The 24389-nt window shown below is 32.6% G+C and overlaps 1 protein-coding gene across 8 annotated transcripts in view; it reads right to left on the minus strand.

Moving 5' to 3' along the window:
• Positions 1–721: 721 nt before the first annotated feature.
• Positions 722–24389, minus strand: part of NEK1 (NIMA related kinase 1) — a 155588-nt gene continuing 131920 nt past the window's right edge. For all 8 annotated transcript variants that reach the window (XM_051966368.1, XM_051966366.1, XM_051966365.1 and 5 more), the window contains 5 exons: positions 20207–20358; positions 16622–16860; positions 15267–15400; positions 14594–14726; positions 722–2067 (listed from right to left, as the gene is read on the minus strand). In XM_051966368.1, the coding sequence (XP_051822328.1) occupies positions 2054–2067; positions 14594–14726; positions 15267–15400; positions 16622–16860; positions 20207–20358 (672 nt within the window). In that variant the 3' untranslated portion in view covers positions 722–2053. The remainder of the gene's footprint in view (positions 2068–14593; positions 14727–15266; positions 15401–16621; positions 16861–20206; positions 20359–24389) is intronic.

Raw genomic sequence — 24389 nt, forward strand, 5'->3', positions numbered from 1 at the left:
TTTTAGAAGTCTAAGACTGTCAATTGCACAGGAGGGATTTGTAACAATTTATTCACCTGAAAATTCCTATATCAAATAAATATTTCTAATCTTTATCCCCAGTAAGATTTCATTACTTTTTGAAAGGAGAATTTTCATTATAACCATACTACTATGTAACACTTTTATTAAATTCAGCAAAAAGTGTTAAGTTTATTAATACCAACAACATGTTATTGTTCAGTCTTGTTTAGTTCTTTGTGACTGTGAATCTCTCTGGATCTATTCCTTTGCTAGAAAAAGATGAAATTACTAGAAAAAATATCTAGCCCTAATGCTAACATCACTTTAAAGTTGAGGAAACTTGAAGTAGATGGTAATTAAGTGACTTGCCCAGGGTCACACTGCTAGTTGTTGGAGATGGGAGTTGAACTTGGGTCTTGTGATTGCAGAACCCAATACTTCATCCACTGAGCCACTTAGCTACTTGAAATCACAACATAATCACAGCTTTTAGGATTCTCAAGACTTGAAATATAGAGTGCAAGTTCTCATTTAACTCATTTGCCAAAAAATCTAATTATCTGATAGCAAAAAGATTACTTATAAGTATGTATAAAAAGAGAATGTATTATCACTTCAGTAAAATTATAGATGAGGCATAGAAAGTGTTTATAGCTCTTTAGAAAAAACATATTGTGAATAGTATCAATAAAGACAAGACAAACAGTACCAGGCATCCTTCAGGTAGGTAAGAAAAAATTTAATAGTAACTTCACAAAAGTAAACAAATATACAAAAATCAAGTATTTATTTTTGAATGTTAAAAATAACATACATAATAACTTCAACACAGTGCTGCTGTCAAGACTGTATTTTTAAACTCAGACTTTTTTTTTTTTTTTTTTGCCAATCAGGCTGCCTTTGCTCAAAGATTAAACATCATCTATCTGGATGTCAGATATTTGCTATCTAATTCTTAGCCCTATTGCAGGTAGAGATTGTGCTGTGTGGCCATCATCTCAAAGAAAAAAACAACTTGACTTTGTGAAACCTGAATCCTCTTGTAATGAAAAGCAAGAGAGGAAACTATCAAATGATCTTTTTTTCCCACTGAGATGCTGATTGCAAGAAATGATTATATAGAAGTAAAAATGGGGATTGGAGACATTGTTTCTTCTTATTAATCGTCCTTCCAGCAACTGTGTATGAGAGATGAAAAGGAGAGGGATGCTGCTTTTAAGGTATATGTTGGGTCATTGTTACAAAAACAGGCAAATTTCCAAGTACTTCTGTGGATTCTATAAAAAATAACTGGAAGAAACTGTTGTATTTTTTGAACATCAAGGAATAAAATTTTCCATCTATCCTTTGAAATCAAACCTTTCAATGATCTCTAAAACAGCGCCTCAATTTATATCTATTAAGTTGGCTTGGGTGAAACTGTTGAGAAAAGATATATTTTTTGGTTACAATATAGATTAAGCGACAAACTGCATTCTCAAAAATGTTACGTATTCAAAAAGGGATCCTAACAAGATTATTTAATTTAGTTTATTTAGCTCATTAAAAACCCAACAAACACCAAAAACCGCCTTTTAGCATTTGTTGAGGAAAAAAAAATGTATAAGTACTTGAATGTAATGTGACAGGCAAGTTTTTTACAATATGGATCATTCTTTTTCAGCCATACCACAGGAGTTAATGCCATCTATTTCATGATAAATATTCTTCAAAAAATTTTAAGTCCACTCCTGGCCCAGGCTCCCTGTTAAGCTTTGAATGGTTTGACATGAAATGTGTATGTGTCTCTGTACACGCACAGATACACACACACACACACACACACTGAACAAAAACTAAGTTTAAACTAAAGGAACAAAGAAAATACACAAAGCACAAATATTTTAATTTTAAAATGGCATGTTTTCTTGGCTCCTTCATGCAATTAGCATGCCCATCTTAGTAGTGATGTTCTTATTCTATAGAGTCTTTGATTGAATCTTGTTACTCTGCTGGGCAGAATCCCAATGATTTCCCATATCAATAGGCAAAAGAAAATCCTGAGTCAGGTTTATTCATCATTATCTGTAGGAATAAGAGAAAAAAGAAATTAAGCATTGGAAATATGGGTATTCAGCTAAATGACTGATTGTTTAACTTTACACAACACTAGTTTGTCCAAATCCAGAATTCAGTTAAGATGTGACATGTAGTATCAAGACAATATTCTCTTCAAAACTATAAAGCAAGCACAAACCAAGTCAGTTTTGTGGTACACGATCTGCATCTTACATTACTTCTTTAACACTTTAAATTGACCTCTCTTTAACCTAATTTTAAATAACAACCTTGTCACCATATTTAAATTATTTTTTCAGTAATAAGATTTTTCTTATCTAACTTTCATAAATTTCTAAAATGAGAAACTAAAAAACATTATTTGCCCTGAAACATCATTTTGATGTTTTTCTTAAGTTAAAATGGTTTAATATTTTAAGAGCTCATTTTCTAAAATAATTCAGAAGAGGAGGAACATTTTAATGACTCTTTTATACATCAAATACAAAACATTTGTAAAAGAATTCTAATAGAAAAGAACATAACAAGCATGTCCAATCTGTATTCTCTAGCTATGCTTAAGCCTATGTCTGCTTATCTATACAAAGACAAGTGTGGATGGATTTGAGATCAGGCTTCTAACTTCTTAGTAATTCTCCATTTTAATCAGCCTGACACTCAACTGCTCTGCTATTTGTGAGAAAACCTTGCCATTATCCTTGATTACTCAGAAAGCTTGAATCACACTGTTGTTATTTAACGTTCTTGGAGCTTGGTTATATCCTAAAATGACCCCTTGCTGTGGCTAACAATATTAAAAATGCTGCAGCACCTTTCTCATTGCTGCAAATTTGACAGCATTAAGAGCTGACCTTTTAATCTTTTGATTTCTGCCTTCTTTGGTACCTCTATAATAGCTCATCATAGCTGCTCCCTATTGCCACTTTGTCCCCATACTGGCTCTTGGTCTCTGTCAAGATCCTGGCAAGGAAAAACTGTCTTAGTTGCAAATTTAAGTAACTTGATATTTTCCTAGAAAGTGTTAGGCAGTGGAGGAGAGATGGACCACTCAAGTGAGTGTGATATGTAGCTGTCATAATTTTAATTGTCTTAAAACTTTACTATGTATGTGGTACTATAAGTGCTTCCAAGACTACAAAAAAAAAGTCGACAGGACCTCTTTTCTTTAAAGAATTTACCGTTTGACCAAGGAGATAAAAGAGATATACAAAATAAATAAAAAAAATCTTCAGTATTTATATTTTAACAGATTAATGAGTTCAGGAATGTAGGTATTTCTTCTGTGGGGAGGGACTGAAGCACATTGATGTCTCCTCATCTTGTGTGGCAGAGGGACTAGATTTGCTGTTTTTCTAGTAGACAAGAGCTCCTGGTCAAGGATACTCCCTCTATGAAAGAAGATTGGTACCTTTTTTTCTTTTTTAACCATTAAAGATAATTGCTTTAGAGCACCAAGGGGTGAAATGACCTATCACCTAGCCAATGTCTGCCACAAGAAGCACTTGAAAATAAGGCTTCCTGGCTCTGAGGTCAGTTCTCTATTCATTACCCCAAATTGTTATTTTTGTCAATTTTCCCTCATCAGTCAAAGGATCTACCCAGGACTAGTTTTTGTTTTGTTTTTTTTCTTTAGGTCTTCTTGCATTTCATAGGTAAAACTGCCATTCATTCATTCAATAAATGTTTACTGAGCACCAATTCTAAGCAAAGCACTGTGCTAAATACAGAGGCAGAAATTAAACAGTCTGTGCACTCAAAGCTTATATCTTATTAAGGAAAACAACATGACTACAAAGAGGACAAAAAATATTCAAACTAATTTCTGAGAGAAGGACTCTAGCAGTTAAGGGTAGAAGAGGGCGGCACCAGACAGTGAGCTGAAAAGCAGCCATTGCTTTCTACACACAATCCACACACAAAAAGAATCACTGCTGTATCAAACCTATGAAGTGCTTATGCAGCTTCTGCCTGAAGAACTTTAGGGCAGGAGGGCTCCATTACACTTCTAGACTACTCTAATTATTTGGAAGGTTTTCTTGACATCAAACCTCATTTTGCTTCTCTGAATCTTCCAACCATTTACTTCTTGTTCTATATTCTGAGACCTAATCCCTTGTCCACATGGCATTCTTTCAACTACTTGAAAACAAGCTGTTCTTTTGAGTCTTCAGGCTAAACAATTTGGAGGCTACAGTTTAAGAAAGATGTTGACAAACTAGAAGATGTTCGAAGGAGAATTACCAGGATGATGGAAAGCCTTGTATTCATATCATATAAAGATTATTTGAAGAAACTGGTCACATTTACCCTTCCCTAGAAGAAGGGTAAAAACAAGGCCACAAAACAAAAATGGATATAAGAGCATGGGATGGTGTGTTTCATTTCAAAACTATTTTTTAAAAATTTTGCTAAATATTTCCCAATAACATGTAAAAAAATGTTAACTATCATTTTAAAAAATTTTGGCTTCCAAATTCTCTTCCTCCAGCCTCTTTTCCCCTTGAGAAGGCAAGCAATTTATTTTGATTATACATGTGAGATCATGCATAATATATTTCCTTATGAGCATATTGGGAAAAAAAGCAAAATAAAACAATAAAAATAAAGAAAAATTTAAAAAGATTCTTCAATCTGCATCCAGAATTTATCAGTTCTCTCTTCGTAGAAAGACAACATTTTTCATCATGGGTTCTTTGAAATTGTCTTGGATCACTTTATCAGAGTAGCTAAGCCTTTACATTTGACTATACTTATAACATTGCTGATACTGTGTACAGTGTTCTCCTGGTTCTGCTCACTTAACTTTGTAAAGATTCATTAAAGTCTTTCCAGGTTTTTCCGAAACCGTTCTGTATTTATCACAATTCTATTTCAGCTATTCCCCAAATTGATTTTCAATTCTTTGCATGGCATAATATTAAAAAAAGTTGCAGGAATGCTAACTTTCACAATGAATTGAAACAGTTGAGGGAAGCTAAGGAAAGCATAAAAGAATTTTTTTAAAGCTATGTTGGAAGAAAAGAGTAGAGGATTGGCCCTATGATTTCATTAATGTAGTGAGCTTTTAGAAGAGGAAACACTTTTTAACCAATGTAGAATGATATCTTTCTGTACTTCCTCCTCCCCCAAAGTTGGTTAGTGAGTTTTTATGCATGTACATTAGTTTCTTTAAACAAATCTCATTTTTCTTCTCTGGGATCAATTCCCTTTGTCTCTCCAGAATGTTGTTTCTGAGACTCTCCCATTCATTCTAGGATGATTTCCTCCATAGCATTTTAATCTTTGAGATCCTACCTATCAAAAGATAGGTATTGAATCTTGAATTTTTTGAAATTTGCTTTCTCAAAACCAATGGGATACATCAGATTACCTCTAAGAGAGCGAAACTGAGGCTAAGGTAATAGAGCACACCTGCATGGGGCTAGTTCTTGCAACAGGTGTTGCCTGCTCGCTGCCACTATGCATCTCTGACCTTCTGATTCTCATTCCGAGGCTCTCCGTCCTCTGGGAAAGACCCTCTCCCCACACTTACTAAGAACCCTGACCACAGACAGCCTTTATGGAGAAAGAAAAGAACAGACCTCAAACCCTGAGGATCCTAAAGGCAAATCATCTCCAGATGAAGCCCCAAAGGGTGATAAGGGTTGGTCTCCATCTCACAAGGCTTTCTTGGAAGAATTCAAAAAGGATCTTAAAAGAGAGTTGGAAGAAAAATGGGGAACTTAGCAAGAGAGTTTGGAAAAGGAAACAGAAATTAGCTGAAGAAAACTGTTTAAAAAACAAGAGATTTATTGAAATAGAAAAATCATATCATTCCTTACAAAATAAATTTAACAAAATGGAAAAAACATACAACTCCTAAAATAGATTTGAAAAAGAAATCAATTCATTGAAAAACAAAATCTGTGAAATGGAAAAAAAAATCCAATGAACAAAACACCTCATTTAAAAGTTCAATTGGCCAAATGCAAAAGAATATAAAACAGCTAAATGAAGAAAATAATTCACTAAAAATTAGAATTGAACAAATGGAAGTGAATGACTCAATGAGACTTCAAGAATCAAACAACCCCTCCCCCCCCCCAAAAAAAAAAAATAGAAGAAAATATAAAATACCGCATTGCAAAAACAAACAACATGGAAAACAGATCCAGGAGAAACAATCAAAGAATTATTGGACTTCTTGAAAACTACAATGAAAAAAAGAGTTTAGACATTATCTTCCAAGAAATCATCAAGGAAAACTGCCCTGATGACCAGAAATTCACTCATCACCTCCTGAGAGAGACCCCAAAATGAAAATTTCAAGAATCATCAGATCAAGGAGAAAATGTTGCAACTACTCAGAAAGAAATAATTCAAATATTGAGGAGTCACAATCAGAATTACCCAGGATCTAGTAGCTTTCAGGCCTGGAATCTGATATTCCAAAAAGTAAAGGAATGGATTGCAGCCAAGAATCAACAATCCAGCAAAATTAAGCATTACCTATCAGGGAAAAAAAAAGATGGACATACAATGAAACAAGTGAATTTCATTTATTTCTGATGAAAAAAACAGAGCTGAATAGAAAATCTGATCTCCAAATACAGAACTCAAGAGAAGCATAAAAAGGTAAAAAGGAAAGAAAAAAATTAACTTTCTTTTAAAAGTGAACACATTCCTATAATGGAAGATGATTTATTTAACTCTGGCGATATGTGTGTAGGTATAATCTGGTTTTATTGTGATGATATAAAAAAAGAAACTAGAGGAGGAAAGGGAATTCTACTGGAAGAAGAGGAAAATGAAGTTAAAATGGTGTAAATTGCATCTCATGAAGAGGCAAAAAAGACATTATTATTGAGGGAAAGAAGAGAGGGGGAATGAGCATTGTGTGAATTTTACTCTCATCAGATTTGGCTCAAAGAGAGAATATCAGACAATTTAGCTTCATAGAGAAGCTTGTCTCATCTTATAGGGAAGTAGGAAGGGAAAGGAAAAGGGCAGGCTAACAGAAGGGAGAACAGAAATAGGAGGAGAAAGGTACAAGAAAGGGGGAAAGGCTGCAAAAGGAGAGGGTTGTTTGAGGGAGACGGTAGGCAGAAGCAAAATATTGGGGAGGAGGGAAAGGAAAGAGAAAATTTGGGGAAAACAAGATGGCAGGAAATACAGAATTAGTAATTTTAACTGGAAATGTGAATGGGATGAACTCTCCCATTAGGAAAATGGAAAACAGAAGCAGATAGCAGACTGGATTCCTACAATATATTGTTTACAAGAAACACATTTAAAGCAATGATATATTCAGAATAAAATGCTGGAGCAGAATCTATTATGCTTCTGCTGAAATAAAAAAAAGGTGTAGCAATTCTGATCTCAGATCAAGCAAAAGCAAAAATAAATCTAATTAAAAGAGATAAGGAAATTACATCTTACTAAAGGGTACCTTAGATAATGAAGTAATACAGCAAAATAACTGTTTGGACATGTATACATATATTGTATTTAACTTATACTTTAACATATTTAACATGTATTAGTCAATCTGCCATCTGGGGGAAGGGGTGGGGGAAAAAGTTGGAACAAAAAGATTTGCAACTGTCATTGCTGAAAAATTATCTATGCATATATTTGTAAATAAAAAGCTATTTAAAAAAGAGATAATGAAGTAATAGCAATACTATATATATATATAATAGTACAGCATCCAAATTGCTAGAGAAGTTAAGAGAGCTGCTCTCTCAGAACTAGATAAATCAAACCACAAAATAAGAAAGAAATTAAGGAAGTAAATAGAATTCCATATTATCATTTTCAGTTATACACACTAAATTATAGGAAGAGTACTGATAAGATGAAGAACATATCCTGAACATATCCACCATAAGGTGGAGAATGTATCCTGAATAGTTGGCAGGCCTTGAGATTAAGTTATATAAGGATCATGAGAAAGAATCCAACAAGGTCAGAATAAAGATTCAGAATGCATCTTGATAACTGTCTTTAGATAGTAGAAAGCTGATAAAAGAAGGAATAAACTTGTTTTGCCCAGCCCCAGAAGGTAAAACTAGAAAAAAGACACAGAAGCTGCAAGTTTATGAGGAGAAAACTTCTTCGCAAATGGACAATTTCAAGTGAAATGGATTGGTAGGGAGTTCCTCCTTCCTGAGGTCTAGAAGCAAAAACTGGATAACTACTTTTCAGTTTTGTTGTGGCAAGTATTCACTTAAAAATGTTTGCCTGTACTTCAGATGAAGTTCTAGACAAAGTCAATAAAAATAATATTCTCTAGATGTGGCTGGTTTGTAGATAAAATTACACACTGAAAATAATAGGGTTTTCTCAGTAAGAATACTACAGTGATCTAGAAAAAAGCCAAACAAAACAAAACAGATGGATGAAAAAAGAACGTGTTGAGATTATCAAGGATCATGAAGTCTTGGCTGAGAAACTCAAGACTTTAGAAGCAGAAATTAAACAATATCTTTTGAGGTCTTTTGGAATGTGGAAGATTCTGTGATTATCTGAACCAAGCCCACATAATGTTTGAAAGGTTTTGACTTCAATGCAAAGATGGGCATGGAAGAGGAGAGAAAATAATATAATTCAAATTTAAGGAACAAAAGATGCCTGAAACTCAGTAGAACTATCTCAGTGGATTCATGATTTTGTCACGAATACATTCTTTGCAAGTCAGAAGGTATTAGACACAGAAAATCTGGAACAATAAATTAAGAATATAGTAAATTTCATTTTTAGTAGACAAGAAATATTTTGGTTACACACATGTGGGAGTCATTTAAGAAAAAAAAGATTTACAGTTAGACTGGCTAAAATTAAAGTAAAAATTAAAGAGCAAATTAAAAGAACAAATAAAGACAAGAAGATGACATTACATATATGATTACAATAGCATCAAATTGGCTATCTCTTAAAAAAACACAAAAAGCAAAATAATGTATCAAAGCAAAGAACTAATCTAATACAATTCTTTTCAGGTAGTCAAGAGACAGTTGTGGGAGATGAGGATATGAGACTGAAGGAGAATAGATGGAATAAGGTTTTATTTTCATTAATGAAAACTGCAGAATCTAAAGAGTGATAATGGGCATATGAACAGACCTTGAAAGTGAGCTCTTGTTTTATGGAATGTTCCTCCATGGAGGATTTATGGATATGCACAGACGAGAATCATTGTGGATAGGCTGGGGTCAGCCTTGCTATTTTAAAGATAGTAAAGTAAGTATAGTTATCACTTATAATTATCACCCCAACACTGATAAATAAATGTGACTGAAAAAAAATTAAAATATATCTTATAGTTGAAGTTATATATGTGTGTGTAAATATGCATATTTATATAAAATTTTACATATATGCATATATTTGTGTATGTGTCTTATTTGGTCTGTCTCCCTCATTCATTCAATTCAATAACATTAATCACTTACAAGGTATATTATCACATACAGATATAGATCATTGTTCTGAGCACTGGGTGAAATATGTACTTTACATATGAAACGTCAAGATCTTGAGTAAGATCCTAAAAAGATTAAGATCTACCTCTTCTCTGCCTAAAAACACTGGTCATCTTCCCACTATATTTTCAATGTAATGATTTGATAATTTGGAACTATAAGATTATAGATTTAAAGCTGGAAAGGATTTTGGAAGCTATAAACACTTGCATCTTACAGATAAGGAACTGAGGCCTAAGAAAGTTCCGATAATTTTTCAAGGTATACGTGGAGAGCAGTAATTGTAATCACTCTTTAGACAACTTCCCTAAGTTTTTCCACTGCCTTCCCCACTTCCACCTTGAGTTTTGCTCTTTGAGAAGACTGAGGTGACCCTAATAGTGGAAGATCACCATAACCTGAAGGACTCCAGCTGTGTTAATTTTATCCCTACTCACTCTATGTTTCAGACTTTTCTACCTCCTGAGTGCTCTACCTGCCCCCACCCCCACCCCACCTTGTTTTCCAGCTTCTCCTATTAGAATATAAGCTCCTTAAAAGTAAGGACCTTCTTGATTTCTTGTATTTATATCTTCTAGCATTTGATACAGTACTTGGAACATAGTAAGCCACAGTAAGTGTGCTTTGTCTCTTTCTATCTATTAAATAGCAGAGCCAAGATCTGAATATAGATCCTCCTAAATCTAGCACTTTTTCTTTTATACACCTTTGCCTCTGTAAAAAAATAAAAATAAAAATAAGGGCAGCTAGGTGGCACAGTAGTTAAGAGCTGAAGTCAGGAGGACCTGAGTTCAAATGTGATTTCAGACACTTAATACTTCTTGGCTGTGTGACCCTGGGCAAGTCATTTAACCCCAATTGCCCCAGCAAAACAACCAAATAAATAAATAATAATGGGAAAAACATATTCTTGTATTGCTATTTAAATATACTTTCCCCTTCACATCAACTTCTGAGTCACTTTATTTTCTTCACTTTGTAGTGAAGCTTAAGAATTAAGCAATAAAATCATATGGTAATTCATATTTCTAATATTAACTTCTTTAATTTGGACTGCTGCATTCAAATAAAAATGCAAAAATCCTGAAGACAAGAAAGCAGTACCTGCTTTTATTTCTTTTTAAGACCTAATCCCTAAACGGACTCTTAAAGATGTGAAAATATTTATGAATATGTGTCTGAGACAGAATCAAAGTAAACTGGTACTTAAAAATCACATTTATAATTAATAGGGAAGGCAGTGGTTTTTTTTTTTTTAATGGATTTAAGAACTTCATTTGAAGAGATTTGAATTCTTATGTAAATAGCTTATCATTAATATGGATGACAGCAAAAAGGCAGCATACAATGTCAAAAGCAAAATATAATTACAAAACTAGTAATAGAAAATCAGAGAAGTGGATTATAATGTGGATATAACAAAAGAACAGTCTAAAATTAGGGCAGTATAGAAAACGGCTATTTTGAAACTGGCATACCACTGTTCTGAGGGTTCTGAGCCATTAAAAAAAGTCTCCAACCTACTATTATTCAGGAGCTGATTAGTCAGTATTTGAATTATACATGCCATTTTTTTTCTTGCTCTGATTATTAGTTGTTCTCTATCACCAAATCTTTCACTATGGTTATTAATAAAAGGTGATAATATTCATTTTACCTCATTTGTTGCTTGTGAGTAATTCTTGTAGTGAGAAAGGAAAAATGTTTAAAATGTAATACTGGGAGAGAGTAGATGGATTATTTTTGTTATCCCATAGACAATTCTAATTTTTACCACAGGCTTTACTGGATAATAATGCTTCAATAAACATAAATATATTGTGCAGTAAGAGCAAATACATTTTGTTACCTAATTACACCAACACAACAGAGACTTGTCAACCATTAGATATTTATTAAGTGCTCATTGTTATGTTAGGCACTAGAGATAGAAAGACAAATGAAATGGTCCCTGTCTTTAAGAAAATTCTGCACTACTGGGACAAAACAACATACAGTAAATACAAGATCAATACAAAATGAAGTGTCTCCTCTGGATCTACTTTCTCACCAAACTCGCCCTTGCGGGTTGAATCCCCAAAGAGTCATTTACTCCAGGGTCAAGGGAATCTTTTCATCTGAACGTTTTAAATTATGAGCATACTTTGGAGATACAATAACTAGAATTGAAGAAATTCAAAAACTCCAACTAAATACTAAAATAGAAATCCTAAAAATAAAAAAGATGAACAAAATTGAAAACAAAACCCCACGAAATAAATTAGAAATGTTTAAATAAATGGAGCTTTTTCTTTTTCTTTTCTTTCTTTCTTTTTTTTTTTTTTAATAATTTTTTATTGATAGAACGCATGCCAGGGTAATTTTTTACAGCATTATCCCTTGCATTCATTTCTGTTCCGATTTTTCCCCTCCCTCCCTCCACCCCTTCCCCCAGATGGCAAGAGTCCTTTACATGTTGAATGGGTTGCAGTATATCCTAGATACAATATATGTGTGCAGAACTGAACAGTTTTCTTGTTGCACAGGGAGAACTGAATTCAGAAGGTATAAATAACCCGGGAGGAAAAACATAAATGCAAGCAGTTTATATTTAAATGGAGCTTTTTCAAAAAAAAAAAAAAAACATATCAAATCATGGATTGTAAAACCAAGGCACGGCATTTTATGCAATGAAGATAAACCATTCTTTCCAATAATATAAGGATGAAGAAATGCTATCCATTGACAACAAGACATACAAGAATAAACAAAAAAGAAACCAAGAACATGACACAAAATTACTGCTTTCTGCAGATATGAAATTAATTGAAACAATAATTCATTAAATTGTATAGTAAATATAAAAATTATAATACACCTAAATTTATTTACCTATTCAGTGTCATTTTAGCCAATCTGATTGTTATAAAGTTAAAAAAATAACAATACTTATCTGGAGAAACAAAAGGTCAAAAATCTCAAGAGCAATAATGGAAAAATGGGGAATGAAGAGAATCTGAGAGTAGCATATCTCAAACAATACTTCAAAACCATAATCATCAAAACAATTTGGTACTGCTTAAAAAAGAATAGTTGATCTATGTCCCATCTTCTTAAACTCTGGTTCACGACCCCAAAGGGGGTCTCATAACTGAATGTGGGGATAGTGAAAATGTGATTTATTATTGGTAAATGTTTGATTTGTGTACTTATTTTGTATTCTTATATACCCAGGGTCACATAAAATTTTCTTAGGTGAAAGGGATCATGAATAGAAAAAATTTAAGAAGCCCTGATCTATGATACAAATGAGGTATACAACAAAGCAAAGGAATCTAATAATTAAGTATTCATTAAATCTAAGGACACCCTAGCTATCAATGTAAGAACTCACTATTTGACAAAAACTATTCATTTGCAACATAGGGAAGATTCATATTTATGAGAGCCATTCCCCAAATGATAAATGGTCAAAAAATAAGAACAAAAAATTCTTAAGGAAAGAAACTCAAGCTAATCATAGCCACATCACCTACATAATCACTAATAGAGAATGCAAATTAAGCACCTCCAAGTCTCTACTTCACACTTAGCAGATAGGCTAAGTTGACAAAAAAAAGAAAATAACAAATATTGGAGGAATTGTGGGGAAATAGGTAAAATGATGTACTTTGGGTGGAGCTGTGAATTGTCCCAGGCATGATTTAAAGTTATTTAGAATTATGCTCAAAAAGTTATTAAACTTATAAATATCTTTTGATACTAATATAACTAATTAAAGAGGGAAAGATATTTTCTGTACAAACATCTACATATGTTCTCTTTGTAGTGGTAATGAACTGTTGCCCATCATTGGGGAAATGGCTAAACAAATCACTGCATATGAATATAAATGGAATACTGTGTTATAAAAAATGAAGATAAAGATGGTTTCAGGGAATCTGAAAAGACTTGCATAAACTGATGCAAAATGAAATGAGCAGAACAAGAATAAAAATTTGTACCAGCGCTGAAACAGCAAAGAAAAACAACTTCAAAAGACTTAAACTCTGATCAATGCAATGACCAACTATCTACATCTCCAAAAGACTAATGATGAAGCATAAAACCCACATCTTGACAGAGATAATAGATTAAGGTGCAAAACGAGACACATTTTTGGATATGACCACTGGGTGAATTCAATTCACTTTTGGATGCTTATCGGTTTACAAGTTATTTTTTTCACTGTAGAAGGAAGTTGAAAATATTATCCCTCCCCCCCAAAAAAAAAACCAAATCCTTGAAAATTTTTTATAAATACATAGAAGAAAACAGATGGAAGTTCAGAAAAACATACAGACTAGAAAAAATTTCAAAGTAACATATGAAATTTATTATGTATTTTAAAATAAAAGCAAGTAGTATATGAAACATTCAGTTTCATATGGAATCTTCTATTTTAGTTGTACTGTTTTCGTTCAGTTCAAGAAGTACAATAAATAGTTGGTGAAGTGAGATTAGAAGTCAAGAAACTAGAGCTAGATAAACAGAACTAAGAATCAACTGTAAAGAGATGATAATTAGGTTCACGAGAATGATAAGATTTAAATAAGATAGTGATGAACAGAGACACTAAACGAGAAAGTTGTGTCATAAATTTACAGAGGGGAGTATCCACAAGAAAAGGGTAAATGATGGTTGAAGGATGCAAATGATCTAATAAATCTACTAAGCAAAAAAGGTTTTAAAAGTAAAGTCCTAGTAACAGGCTGTTGTCTAAGAACAAGCTCAGTGAAATTTATAGACACTTCTCCAAGTTGTCCAAAGAGTGATATTTTTTTCAGCCACAGAAACTCATGAATATTATTTTCTAAAGTACAGAAAACTTGTGATGTGAATCAGTAAAAGAAATACTCACACTGAGGAATTCACAGATCCTGGGAAATATACATTTTACTAAAAGAGATAAAATGAATTTAAATAGTTTTCTAGTTGGCTAAAGATATTCAAATTTTGTATTTAGTTTTGGAATCTTAAGTACCTTTCCAATTAAATACATTAAAAGCAGACATTTGATACTTAAGAAAAAGTTTTGAAACAATTATTACCTTCCTGATAGGCTCCATCTGCCATGACTAGATGAAGGATCTTAGGATAGAGGTGCTTATGTTCATTTCCCAGAATATTCTGAACTATTGTTGAACATATTTCAATATTCTCATCTTCATCTTCATGTATTGCCTATATGAAATGACAATTCTAAAATTTTAACCAACACTTAAATATTACCTTTTAGTAATATGATTAATTTAATTAATGTTAGGAATATTTTCAGTAGTCATTAACATAATAATGTTTCAATTGTACATCTAAAGAATACATTTCAGAGGCAAATGTAAATTTTTTATTTTTAATAATTTAATTCCCCCAATTATATGTAAAAAATACTTAACATTTGTTGTTGTTCATATTACTTAGTTTTGAGCTCCAAATTCTAACCCTTCCTCCCATTCTTTCCCCTTCCTGAGATTAGAAATCTGTTATAAGTTATACCTCTGCAATCATGTAAAATATTTTCAGATTAGTCATTTCATGAAAGAATACTTGAATAAAACAAGGAAAAAAAAAAAAGAAAGAGAAAGAAAAAAAGAAAGTGAAAAACACAATGTTCCAGTCTATATTCTGACATCATCAGTTCTTTCTTTAAAGGCAGATAGCATTTTTCGTCATGAGTCCTTTGGGACTGTCAGAAAATGTAAATTTAATCACCATTCTACCAACCTTTATTTTATCGTAAACTTCAATGAATTTATCAAAGCCTATTTCCTGCTCCAGATCAAGTCTCAGTTCCTCTAAATGGTTAAAGACACTATCACATTCCCCACATTCACTGGCAATATCTCCATCACTGTAATCTAGCAAAGGGGAAAAAAAAGGCAATTACTTAATGACCAAAACAATAAAAGTCAGGCATAAAATGATTTGTATCCTAACAGTCAAATAAGTTTACTTCTTCCAGAAAAAATGGTACAAATAATGGTACAAGACTATTTTCACTACTAAAAAATTATAGTCATTAATAATTTAATACCATTAGCAATAATGTGACATAATCACTGGCAAGTGCACTGAATTTGGAATAAGTCGATCTGGATTCAAATCCCACCTTTGCTGTTCATTACCTTGGCAAATCTATCAAATGAGGGCTTTAACTTTCTGAGCTAACAAGTACTTTCTAGTGTTCTTTCTAGTTCTAAATCTACTTTAGGAAGAGTCTTTAAAAAACAAACAATCAGAATAAAATGCTAATATATATATAAAGATGTTAACTAAATCAATAAAAAAAGAAAACAATATCATGCCTTGTTCAATTTAGCAACTCTAAATATCTGCTATGAAATTTAATTATTGGCATCATTTTTAGACTAGGCAGAAAAAAATGAGCCCTTATGTGAAAAAGTAACATGGAAGAGAAGCCAAATATAAAAAAATTTCCCATTATTAAAATTTTAGGAAAGCAGTAAGGAAAATATGATATTGGGTTCAATATTTTTCTTTTACTCAAATCACATATTGAAGAAAGCTTGAAAACATTAGCAAAAGACAAAAATGCTATTTAAAAAGGCAAAACTAAAAACTTATTAATGCATATAGTCAGTTAACTGAACAGTTAACTAGAAAATAGACTAATACAGTCTTAAAGTAAATTGAGAAAGAAAAGTTTCTAAGAAAACATTCTCCAGAGAGGGAAATCAAGCAACAACTGGGAGCCAGCTTGATTAGTTACAGATAACTGTCCAAAAAAAGATATTCCTAAATTTTAGGAGAAAAAAAACTTTCCCAGTGCCCCAACAAATTTTTAGATTTAGAAATCTAAATCCAAATTTTGCTTTTCTCCCAAAATGAACTTAACTTTTCTTTCTTTCTGTTTTTGTGTGAGGCAATAGGGATTAAGCGATCTGACAAAGCTAGGAAGTGTTAAGTGTCTGAGGCCTAATTTGAACTCAGGTTCTCCTAATCACAGTGCCCTAACCAATGTACTATCTAGGTGCCCCAAAATATGCTTCTCTTAAAAATCATTTGTTTTAAGCTGATACTTCAAAAGAGACTAACAATCATATTGTTTTATTTCTTACCTGAATGCCACTCTTCATTAAGAGCACTTTCGCTGCTTATGTTATCATCCTCATCAGCAAGTTCTGTGCCATTTGTTATTTGTCCTTCGGTGATGGACTTTACGACGGTTTCTTCTTCTTCACTAGATTCTTCGTTAGGTGGTTCACCAGGTTCACTAAAGTCTTCATTAGGTTCTTGAAGTAAGCGTTCCATAGAGGCCTGAAGCTCCTGTAAATCTGGGTCTGCCTCCCCAAATATCCTGAAATTTAAAAACCAAAACATCAAAATGAACATTATGATCACATTTCTTTGAGTTCCACAATTTAAAGTCATATTCACTTGTAGGCAGAAAGCTTAGATGACGATACAAAATAATAGTGAATTTGATAAGGTTTACATAATATGTAGCATTCTATCAAATTTTTAAAAAGGATTTGAAATTTAAAACTGCAAAACATAATTCTATGTATTGTTATATTTCAAATTGATCCCTTTAAAATGAATTTTAGTTGCTTAATGAAATTACATTACAATAAATATCAGTTTAATAATTACCTAAGTTTTAAAATACTTACAATATTTTAGCAGATTAAATATAAAGGGAGCTTTGCCTTGTCATTTGACATCCTAAAGAACATGTCTAATTTGTAACATGGTAATATTTTAGGTGATTTTGCAAATTTAGTAAGGAATGATCACATGGACTATTGAGTGAATGAAAGTGAATTAAAAGCAATACTAAAGAGAATTTTTTTCATATGGAGACAGTAAATATTCAAAATACATCATTATTGTTACAAATTATTTTTCGAAAACAAAGATAACTTGAAGTTTTGTTATCAACTAATAAGTATAAAAGAATAAAAGTTGTTTGTTTGTTTTTTTAAATCTTGCCTATTGTTCACTCAATAGAATATTTTCCATAAAGGTTTTAAAAACTATAAACTTAACTAGTCTTTATTTAGATTTTGACATAAACCCTAAGAATTTTTTTATGATATTGCAATATCAATAATACTACCACTATTTTATAAAAGAGAAGAAACAACAAACAAAAGCATCCCTAAAACTTCCCACAGGTCAAAAGCAGAAAGCACTTCAAGGATTCAATGAAAAGGAGAGGTATTTTAAAAATAAGAGGAAAAGTTTTGAAAAGCAGTGAAGCAAATGAAATGAAATTAGAACCACAAAATCATAGATTCTGAAAGGATATCTGGGTCCTCTAGTTCAATTTGCACCTCCTCTAGCATCTCCTCCAGACAACATAGTGAAGTGGCCATCCATTTCTTGCTAATCTATTGCACTTAAGGATATTTTTAATTATTAGAATTTTTTTTCCCTTATGTCAAGCCTGAACATACTCTGTAGAATTTTACCCCATGGTTACTTAGTTTTGCTCTTCAGGGCAAACAATCTAATCTAGTTCCATCAGCATCGCCCCTCCCCTCTCCCCCCCCGCCCTCTTTTCTTTCTTTATTTAATATTTTCCCACAGTTACATTCAAAACTTTTTTTTTTACATTTGTTTTTAAGATTTATAAGTTCTAGGTTGTCTCCCTTATTCTCAACCACAATTAAGAAACCACATGTATGCAAAATTGTGCAGAACATTTCCATAAATGCCAACTTGTGAAAGAAAACACAGATCGCCCACCCTAATGAAAATACAAACCCTCAAGAAAAATTAAGTTAAAAATAAAGAGAGAACAGAGAAAGTAACAGAGAATGTTTCAATCTATATACAGACTCCATTAATTCCTTCTCTGGGCATGGATAGGATTTTTATCATTAAGTCCTTCAGAGTAGGTATGGATGACTGTAATATTGAGAATAACAGTCACAGCTCACCATCCCAAAAAATTGCTATTACTTTGTATACAGTATATTTCACTTTGTTCATGAAGAACTTTCCAGGTTTTTTTCCCTGGGAGCACCCTGCTTATCATTTTCCAGAGAACATTCAGTGAAATAGAGGGTTTTCAAGCGTTCGTGATGAAAAGACTCAAGGTGAATGGAAAATCTGATTTTCAAATACAAATACAAAAAAATAGAGTATAGCGGATAGTTGGCTGATGATAATGAAGGGTTGTTCTACGGGCTGTCCCCCAATTCATGTGAGTGTGATTAAGTTGGCAGCGAGAATTCAGAATAAGGTTTGAGAGACTGGTCGGAATATCATGCTTCGTTGGTTGGCTGTGTGAAGTAGTGGGATGATTAGGAGGATTAGGACTTTGGAGAAACTTAAGGAGGTAATCAGGAAAGTGGTATCATAAGGGACTTAAGAAGTTTATCTACTTACAGACCTACATGGGAGGATGATACTTGCAATTCATTAGAATTTTCTCATTATTATGGCAATTAAAAGGGGTAACATATAGACAAAAGGCAAGGGTGTGAGTTGAATATGAAGGATAATATCCTTTTTAAAAAAATAGTAAAATGAAAGGGGTGAGAGAAGAATGTATTGGGAGAAAGGGAAAGGGAGAAGTAGAATAGTGCAAATTATCTGCCATTTAAAAAAAGAGGTAAGAAAAAGCTTTTACACTGGAGGGGAAGAGGTGAAGGAGAAGGTGAGTGAATGAAACTTATTCTCATCAGAATTGGCTCAAATATGAAATAACATACATAGTCAAGAGAGGTACATACTCAAGAGAGGTATAGAAACCTACCTTACCTTATAGGAAAATAAGAGGGGAATGGGATCTGGAAAGCAGAGGAAAATGATAAAAGAGAGGGCATATTGGGAGAGGGAGTAGTCAGTAACCAAACACTTTTGAGGAGGGACAAGGTGAAAGGGGAGAGAGAATAAATGTGGGGAAAACATAATTGGCAATAGTAATTGTAAAAAAAATTTTCAAAACAAGTTTTTCTAATAGAACATTATTGTTCCCTGGAAGCATTTATTTTCAAGTGATTTTTAAGTGCAAGAAGGCCCAAGAGATACCAAAACAAAACAAAAGACAGCATCTGTCATCATGAAGCTTCTAATCTACTGGATCAAAAATGTAATTTCTTTTCTCTGTGAAAGTCCTTAATTATTTATGCTCTATGTTCCTCTAGCCCTTTTTTCTCCAGGCTAATCACCTCTTGTTGCTTCAATAACTTCTTATGGCAGGAACTTGAGGAAATTCCCTATCAATCACCTGCTTCCAGAAGGGTTCCACTAGAATGGCCATGGGTGCACACTGATGCAAATATTTTTCTGTAATTTGTTATCTCTATTTTCTTTGTTTTATGGATAAGAGAAAAACTGTTTGGTCCTTTGAGGCTTTCCTAAATTCCAGTCCTTTTAGTGTTAACAAAACATGGCATCCTAACTCATTATTGCATTACACGTGTAGTCTGACGACTCCTCTAGTCTTGGACACTTTTACTATTTGACTTCAGTCTGAGACTGCATAGTTTTCCTGCCTGTCATATGACAATAATGGTTTATACTTTGCTTATAGTCCACTAAAGACTAAAATAAAATAGTGAAAATATGAATCTGAAGTTGACTTCAGAACATTGATCAGAATAAATCTATAGACTGAAGTCCTTTTCCCCTCAGATCAATGAAGTTATTATTACATAATTTATGATATTCATTAACAGCTCTGTGCTTACATCTCTTCACAATCAGAAGCTGCTTCTTTAATGGGTTCATCTTCAGTATCCTCTATTTCAAGACTGTCTTGACACACATCTACCACAGTGGGAACATCAATCAGTGTTCTGAACAACTTAGAGAGATCTGGAAGGGAGCATGTTCTCAACATCTAAAAAATAAAAGAGATTTTTCCCCCTTTAATTAGCAAGAAAAAAAAGACTGTGTGTGTGTGTGTGTGTGTATATATATACACACACACAAAATATATAATACATATATATGCATATATATGAAAAAAAGCTTTATTTTTAGTGGTTCAACTTCAAATTCCAACAGTTTCATGAAAATAATGTACCTATATCCATATCTATCATCTATTACCATTTTCCCAAGAATCTGGAGACCATCCCAAATATTAAATGAATAGCAAAAAACTTTGGGTTTTTACTGGCTTATTATTTCACATGTTCTAAATAATTAGTCCCTTTTTCCCAGTTCCACCCTACTTCCCATGTTTTTTTTTTTTTTAAACCTAAAAAATTCAGGATGGGCCAGGGGCTACTTATATTAAGAGGTCCAGGGTCTAAGTATGATATATCTTTACAGTTAAACAATAAGCAAAATATAAGTGGAGAGTATCATGGAAACAAGAGACTTTTTACCAAGTATCTGCAAAAAAACAGAGAAGAAAGACAACCAGACACAAGGTTCACTAAATGTTATTTCTTCATTTACAGTTTGGCCTTTTCATTTGTCCAAAGAACTTCAACAATACAAAGCCCTTAGTCAAAAAAGTTTGTTCTTATGTAAGGTCCTAAAACTAAATTTAAAATTTTTATGTCTTTGCTAAATTGTTTTTTTTGCAATGTTGATCAATTTATTCTAGTTTTGTGGTCTAAACTTAAAATTTTTATGTCTTTGCTAAATTTTTTTTTTGCAATTTTGATCAATTTATTCTAGTTTTGTGGTTTGTAAATGATCCCTATATATATAAATTCCAGGAGAAAAAAATGCAAGCTTTTGAATATACCAAGATAAAGAACTGTGTACAGTAAGAAATAGAATCTCCAGCATAAAAAGGAAATAGACTGGGGAAAATGTTTTATTAAATATATCTAATAAAAAGCTTACATTCAGAATCTTTAAGGAATTCATACAATTGTTTAAGAAAATACTTCACTAGGGGGCAGCTAGCTGGCACAGTTGGATAGAGCACCAGCCCTGAAGTCAGGATGACCTGAGTTCAAATCTGATCTCAGACACTTTCTAGATGTGTGACCCGAAAGTCACTTAACCCCAATTGCCTCAGGAAAAAAAAAAAAAAACAAAACCCAAAAAACTCCAGTATAAAAAATGTGCTCCTATGGATATTAAGAGACAATTTTTAAAAGAAAAAGTATAAACTAATAATAACTACTTAAGAACATGCTCAAAATCTGTAATAAACAGAAAAATGCAAAGTAAAACAATTTTGCTTTACTTTCTTATTCTCATCATTGACAAAACAGCTAATAATGCTAAAATTTAATATTGGTGGAACTAGTGATTAGTATAAACTTTTTGGAGAGTGCTCAAGAAATGTACAATAAAATCATAAAAATCCTAACTTTTGGCACAGGTATTCTAATATTTCTGGGACAATATTCTAAATATATTAAGGAAAAGCATTATAGATACAAAAATCTTCATTGCTATTTTATCTGGAATAACAAAAATACTAGAAATAACTATTTCCCATTCTTTGAGGGATAGATGGAAAAATTGTGATATAATGCAGGATATTCGTATTCTGTATAAAACGGCAATTACAAAAACTACAAAAAAACATGTAATTTTTAAAACCAAAACTATGCAAACCAAGATGATTGAAGAGTAAAATCACACATACTCACTACAATCATATTTGAAAAAACAAGCCAATAATTGCAACATCCATAAAGATACAAATAAGTTGAAAGCAATACAGAACAAATAAACAATTATTTTAATATGTATTTATTACTCTAAAAGGTAGATAGTGTAAATTTTAAGATTTTATTTAAATATTCTCTCAATAAATTGTTTTTTAATTATTCATATTTTAAGTTTAATAAATATTTTGAGAAACTCCCTCCAAAAAAGTCCAGGTACTTTAAAGTTTCATTCTACTTATGTTTTGTCTATATTAAATCATCTTAACTTTAAAAATCTTTATTCTTCCTATTTTCATCTTTCTTTATTCTGTACATTTTCCTCTATAGGCATTTTAAATTTACATATCTAAAAATATAAAAGTTAAAACTGGAACTCTCAAAAAAGGCTTAATATATACTGAGAAAACTCTGCAGACTCCAAATTAAGAACATTCTTTTTAAAATCAATAACATCTACATACTAACAGATAATAGGTAAAATTTGAAGACCCTACCTTAGTTTATTATTGTGTGTAGATTGCCTTTTCCTCCAAATTGAAACACCTAAGGATTAAAAGATTCTTATGCAGAATTCCCTTATTCTGATGAAGAGTGGAAATATCTTCCCAGCAATTTGTATTGCTGACTGGACCCCTGCCCCACTAATCATTATCATTACTCTCATTATAACCAATAACTGACTTTTTTTTTAACATTGACAAGACTTTACCTCCATTATTTTATTTGAGCCTCACAACTCTGGGAGGTAAATATGACAAGTATCCTGATCCCTATTTTACAGATCAGATTGTGTTAAATACTAGTCTACTATTCTATTCACTACTGCATATGTAATCCCATTATTTCATAGCTTTCAGTCATCTAGATAATAAAGTCATGAATCTGGTTCTCCACAATTCTTTTCCAATTTATTTCAATACCCACACTTTTCTATACTGTCCAGCAAATCTAGAATATTCTTCATTTTAAACATGCTAGATTTTTTCAACTCTGTTCATATTGCCTTTTTCCAATGGAAAGGGCCTGACTCCGTCCCTATCTGCCTTAATACTATCCATTTTTGAAGGCACAACCAGGTCTACTCTGAATGGTTCCTTCAATCTACCTTTAAATCCCCTTATCTCCAAAGTAGTCATTCCTTTCTCCAAACTTCCAAAGCATTTTGTATAAATGCTTTCTATAAAGTAATTGATTTGAATAATAAAAGTATTGCTCTACCTATAACAGAGTTCCTCAAACTTTTAAAATAGGGGGCCAGTTCACTGTCCCTCAAGACAGTTGGAGGCCGGACTATAGTAAAAACAAAAACTTTGTTTTGTGGGCCTTTAAATAAAGAAACTTCATAGCCCTGGGTGAGGGGAATAATCGTCCTCAGCTGCTGCATCTGGCCCGCAGGCATAGTCTGAGGACCCCTGATCTATAGATTAGGGAGGGAGGCAGGGGAGTATGGTATGGCAACAGCAAGCTTATTAAAGTCCCAAAAGAAAGACTCAATACTAAATTCACTGAGAAAGTAGACAGATTACTTTTAAGACCAGCACATAATGATTACAAGTACAGGAGAGAATGCTATGTATTATATGAACTTTGAAAGAGGCAAGGTCATCTAGAGAGATAGAAGAATGGTCTGGAAGTGACAGAGGAAAGCAAAGAATATGTCAACTTTGCCAACTAGCCCTTTGAGTTAAAAATGGAAGAAGGAATACTTCCTAAGGAGAACATGGCAGGGAATGTGACATACTCAGGAGATTCCCATGGTAAGTTAAAGTGGGGACTTTACTGAGATTGTATTGGGATTGCAAAAGGAATAGTGAAAAGGTCTGTGAGAAGTATAAACTAGTATGGAGAGGGGCTAGAAAGAGGCAGGGCTGAGACTTTAGGAGAAAGTTAAGTAGGTTTTTCTACTGAATGTTTCTTGTCTTCTCAGTTAACTGTTAACATTTTGTACCTGTCAGTGAATATCTCCCATTATTAATGTAAATTTATGGTGAGTTATAAAATAGTTAGAGATGGCTAAAGGAAACGGTAACTAGGGTTGTTAAATAAATGATCTTTTATACCTAAAAGTCAGAGAAAATGGTCTGGCATGGAGGTAATTTATATTCTTCTAAAAAATAAAATGCAAGGATTGTCTTTTTATGCTGCTTAAAGACTTTTGCCTACTAAAGTTTTCTAGGTTTAAGCTTGTGTCCTAGTAATTAAGGGTGCTGAAAGTCTGGTTACTGAATAAATGAGGAAGTATTGTTTGACAATTTCTGTAAAAATGTACAAACACAAGTAATGTACT

Source organism: Antechinus flavipes, chromosome 6 (assembly GCF_016432865.1).
Source record: "Antechinus flavipes isolate AdamAnt ecotype Samford, QLD, Australia chromosome 6, AdamAnt_v2, whole genome shotgun sequence".
NCBI classification, from domain to species: Eukaryota; Metazoa; Chordata; class Mammalia; order Dasyuromorphia; family Dasyuridae; genus Antechinus; species Antechinus flavipes.